The sequence below is a fragment of the Camelina sativa genome, chromosome 6 (assembly GCF_000633955.1).
Source record: "Camelina sativa cultivar DH55 chromosome 6, Cs, whole genome shotgun sequence".
Lineage (NCBI taxonomy): Eukaryota > Viridiplantae > Streptophyta > Magnoliopsida > Brassicales > Brassicaceae > Camelina > Camelina sativa.
The window spans coordinates 20,380,653-20,384,398 of NC_025690.1; the positions used below are offsets into that span (position 1 = coordinate 20,380,653).

At 34.9% G+C, this 3,746-nt stretch overlaps 1 protein-coding gene across 1 annotated transcript in view; it reads left to right on the top strand.

Moving 5' to 3' along the window:
• LOC104699284 (histone H2B.4-like) overlaps positions 3,338-3,746 on the top strand; it is a 2,602-nt gene continuing 2,193 nt past the window's right edge. The window contains exon 1 of the mRNA XM_010414610.2: positions 3,338-3,746. Within this exon, the coding sequence (XP_010412912.2) occupies positions 3,399-3,746 (348 nt within the window). The 5' untranslated portion in view covers positions 3,338-3,398.

The window sequence follows — 3,746 nt, forward strand, 5'->3', positions numbered from 1 at the left end:
TTTAGGTATGATTTTTTTTAGTGTTATCAATCGACAATAATTCATCCGACTCTGCGTAGTTTAGTTGAAATTTGAAACATAACCAGGGGGGTTTATATACTACTTTTTCTTATTTTTCATTACATTTTCATAGTGTAAACAAATAAACATTGTGTCGTTGGTCCACAAAATGTTAGGAATCTCACATATGATACAAAAGATACTTTAGTTTAAGTAATATATATATATATATATATATATATATATATAATTGAGATAATTGTTTAACAGGTTTCCTCTTATCAGAAGCAAAGTGTATTAAAATTCAAATATATGAACAATCACTCAATCAGTACAATTCGAATTGAAGAAAAGAATTTGATCTCTAACAACAAACCTATGTTTGAGCTTAAATTAAGCTTATGCACACTGCAGAGTCACATAATCCAACGTCCAAAAAGTTAAGTTCTAGAGTTTAGTTGTCTTTGCATTACGGGTTAGACTATTTAAGATAAGAGTTGGTACTTCGTGAGTGTTAATACTATAATCTAAAAGAAGAAAATGAAGTTACTAATTTAAAAGATGTAGGTAGAAAAGAGCAATAATTACTAATTAAAAAAAGATGAGCAAAAAATGAAGAAGAAGGTATGTGTAAAGATTATGGAGAACAGATCTAAGTGAAGTAGTTGGTGATTGGTGGGAACATAATTACTTTGTTAGTGTGTCTGTCTCAAATGTTTAAAATGGTGTAAGTCGACTCAGACATCAAGTCTTATCACCCACTTGCAGCTTTATTTCTTCGGTGCGTTCTTCATCAGATTTAACTTCGCCTTGACCTATCTCTAATCTCAACCCCATAATTCCCATTTTCCTAATAGATAATTACTAGCTAGTTTTAATCACGACACGATAGATTATGTTGTGACACCCAATCATGAGAGAAGCTCATCCATATGAATCATATCTCATCAAACTTTAAAAAAATATATATATATATATATATAGATTCCAATCGTGTGAAATGTTAAATTGATAAAACAGAATCAAAATTGGATATTGTTTGATAGCAAGTTATGCTCATCTGGATTTGGCTTGGTTTTATTAATATCTACAAAAATAAAGGAGAATTAGGAGTGAAAGTTACACTATAAGATCCAAATAAGTCTTGATCTGATGCGAACTAGAAAGCAGACAATAGGCATCGCCATTGTGGCAAAAAAGCAAAAGCGAACCCTTTACATATCTGAAGACATAATTTCCAATCACATACCGAAAGAAGTTTCAACAATCCTAACTTGTTTTTTTTTTCTTTCTTTTTATAATTGTCTTTGAATCATTAGCTAGGTATGGTTTAGAAAATATAAAGAGATGTAGAAAATATAAAGATATGTAGGTAATAATATGTAACTCCATAAACATTAGGGACGAAGGCTAAAGAAAGGAAATAAAGAAGACTATATCATAGATAACAAAGAAAGAAATTGTGGTGCATGCCTTTGTTTCTTCTCCTTACCTTACGTTTTACACGTTTTAAGAACCGCAATATGCTGATTTTTACGTAGCTTGGGGATGTTCCTCCGGTAGCCTGATTTCGCGTAGCTTGGAGAAATTTCAAGACAGAAGATAGGTCGTGTTACGATCAAAACAATCATCATACACGACAAATAGATTGTCAATGATATAACTGATGTTGGAGTCTACAATGAATTAGGATTAGGGTAATGCATGGACTAATCTAGTAATCTTTGCTCAGGTAGTCAACTAACCCTTGGAAACAGAGTACTTTACCTTTCTGTTGGATATGTTATTTTACTACATTCAACACACACACACACACATATATATATATATATATAAGTCGCTTACGGAAACAATGTTCATGTTTGTGTTCCTTCACATTCAAACTAATCGTGGCACTTTGTAACTCCATAAATCATCAGCCAATGAAAAAAAACCAACGTTAGTGTATATCTTGAAGACAATAACAATAGCCAGAGCCATGACATAGGGTCTAAAAAAGAACTTGATTCCATATTCATCAGTAAGAACTTGGCCCTTGGAAAATTTGGCACATCATGGAAATGACAAATAAAGTGACGGGTAAAAAAAAAAACAAAATCACGTGAAAAATAAGGAGGAGAAATTAAATAATAGACCATGGAAGGAGAAGGTAGAAATACTCTTATGCTTGTGATCCAAAACCAGCTGTGTTTACCACTCGAATCGTGTTGACATTGTCTTTGCTCAAATGTTATGTTAGGGGATCTGATTCCTGGATGTCTAATCATAGTTAGTAGATATATAACAGAAATCAAACTCAATAAAAACGTGATGATGTCTAAGAGTAAAGATAATATTTACTACTGAAAAGATGATTTTAATCTGTAAAATGCCCCCATGGCTCTCCCCTTAAGTATGTTGCAATAAGATTAAAACCACTTAGGCGATATTTGTAGATTCCCACCATAAATAAAGAAGGAGAATACATTCACACATCAGAAAATAATAAAATAGCAAAAGGGAGACAAGATGATTCTCTCAGAGAATATGTCAGAAACAGAAACCAACCCCTGTTTTGTGAATTATCCCAAATTTGCAGCTTCATTCTCTTGTCATCCATCACCAGCTCAATGTTCCACATCTTGATATTAATATTGTCAAACCCCAATTTCGACTGAGTGAGTGAGACAATAAACATAGTCCATGTTAACAAAAGGAACTCAATACAACTTGTCCCATAGACAAAGTTCAAACTAATCTTGAAACCATTAAGAAGCCTTTAATACAATAGATTCTATAAGACTGAAGGAATCTCAAAAACTAGTACCAGAATCATCTACTCGGAGGATTCGAGAGATTGAGCGCATTACCGAAGGAGTACGTCAGCATTCCGGTCAATCGTATCTCGGAGATTTCTTTTTTCGTTTTTCTTGTTTTTTTTTTGGTAGGATTGAATTGATCTAGACCGTTGGATCTTGTTCGTGATAGCTTGATTTAAAAGGTTACCTTTGAAACGATGCCGTATAAAGTGTAACTTTCCATATTGCAACCGACGACTGGTTGGTTGTTGTTAAACAACCAACTAGTACTGGGCCTTGGGCTTAACTCTTTAGCTAATCTAGAAACGGTGTCGGTTTATTTCTTAGACTCAGCGTATATGGGCCTTAAGCAAACTTTCAAATCCGCGACCCAATAAAAATAAGCGATGCGTCAGATGGAAGAGATCCTCCTATGTAATCTCAACCGTTTATTTATCTACGCCACGTCATCAATCCTTGTAAAAACACAGAAACCAATTACAAGCAACCACTACTCTCTATATAATAAACAACAAATCTGTTAACGCCTTCTCAGATCATCAATTCATCATAATCAACGCCGTCTCTCAAAATCCTCTGAAATTAATCTCATCATCAGTGATGGCACCGAAAGGAGCGGAGAAGAAACCTGCCGGGAAAGCACCGGCGGAGAAACTACCAAAGGCGGAGAAGAAGATCAGCAAAGAAGTAGGAGGAAGCGAGAAGAAGAAGAAGAAATCGAAGAAGAGCGTGGAGACTTACAAGATCTACATCTTCAAGGTTCTGAAACAAGTCCATCCAGATATCGGGATCTCTGGGAAAGCTATGGGGATTATGAACAGTTTCATCAACGACATCTTCGAGAAACTCGCTCAGGAATCGTCTAAGCTCGCTAGGTATAACAAGAAGCCGACGATTACGTCGAGGGAGATTCAAACCGCCGTGAGACTTGTCTTGCCTGGTGAACTC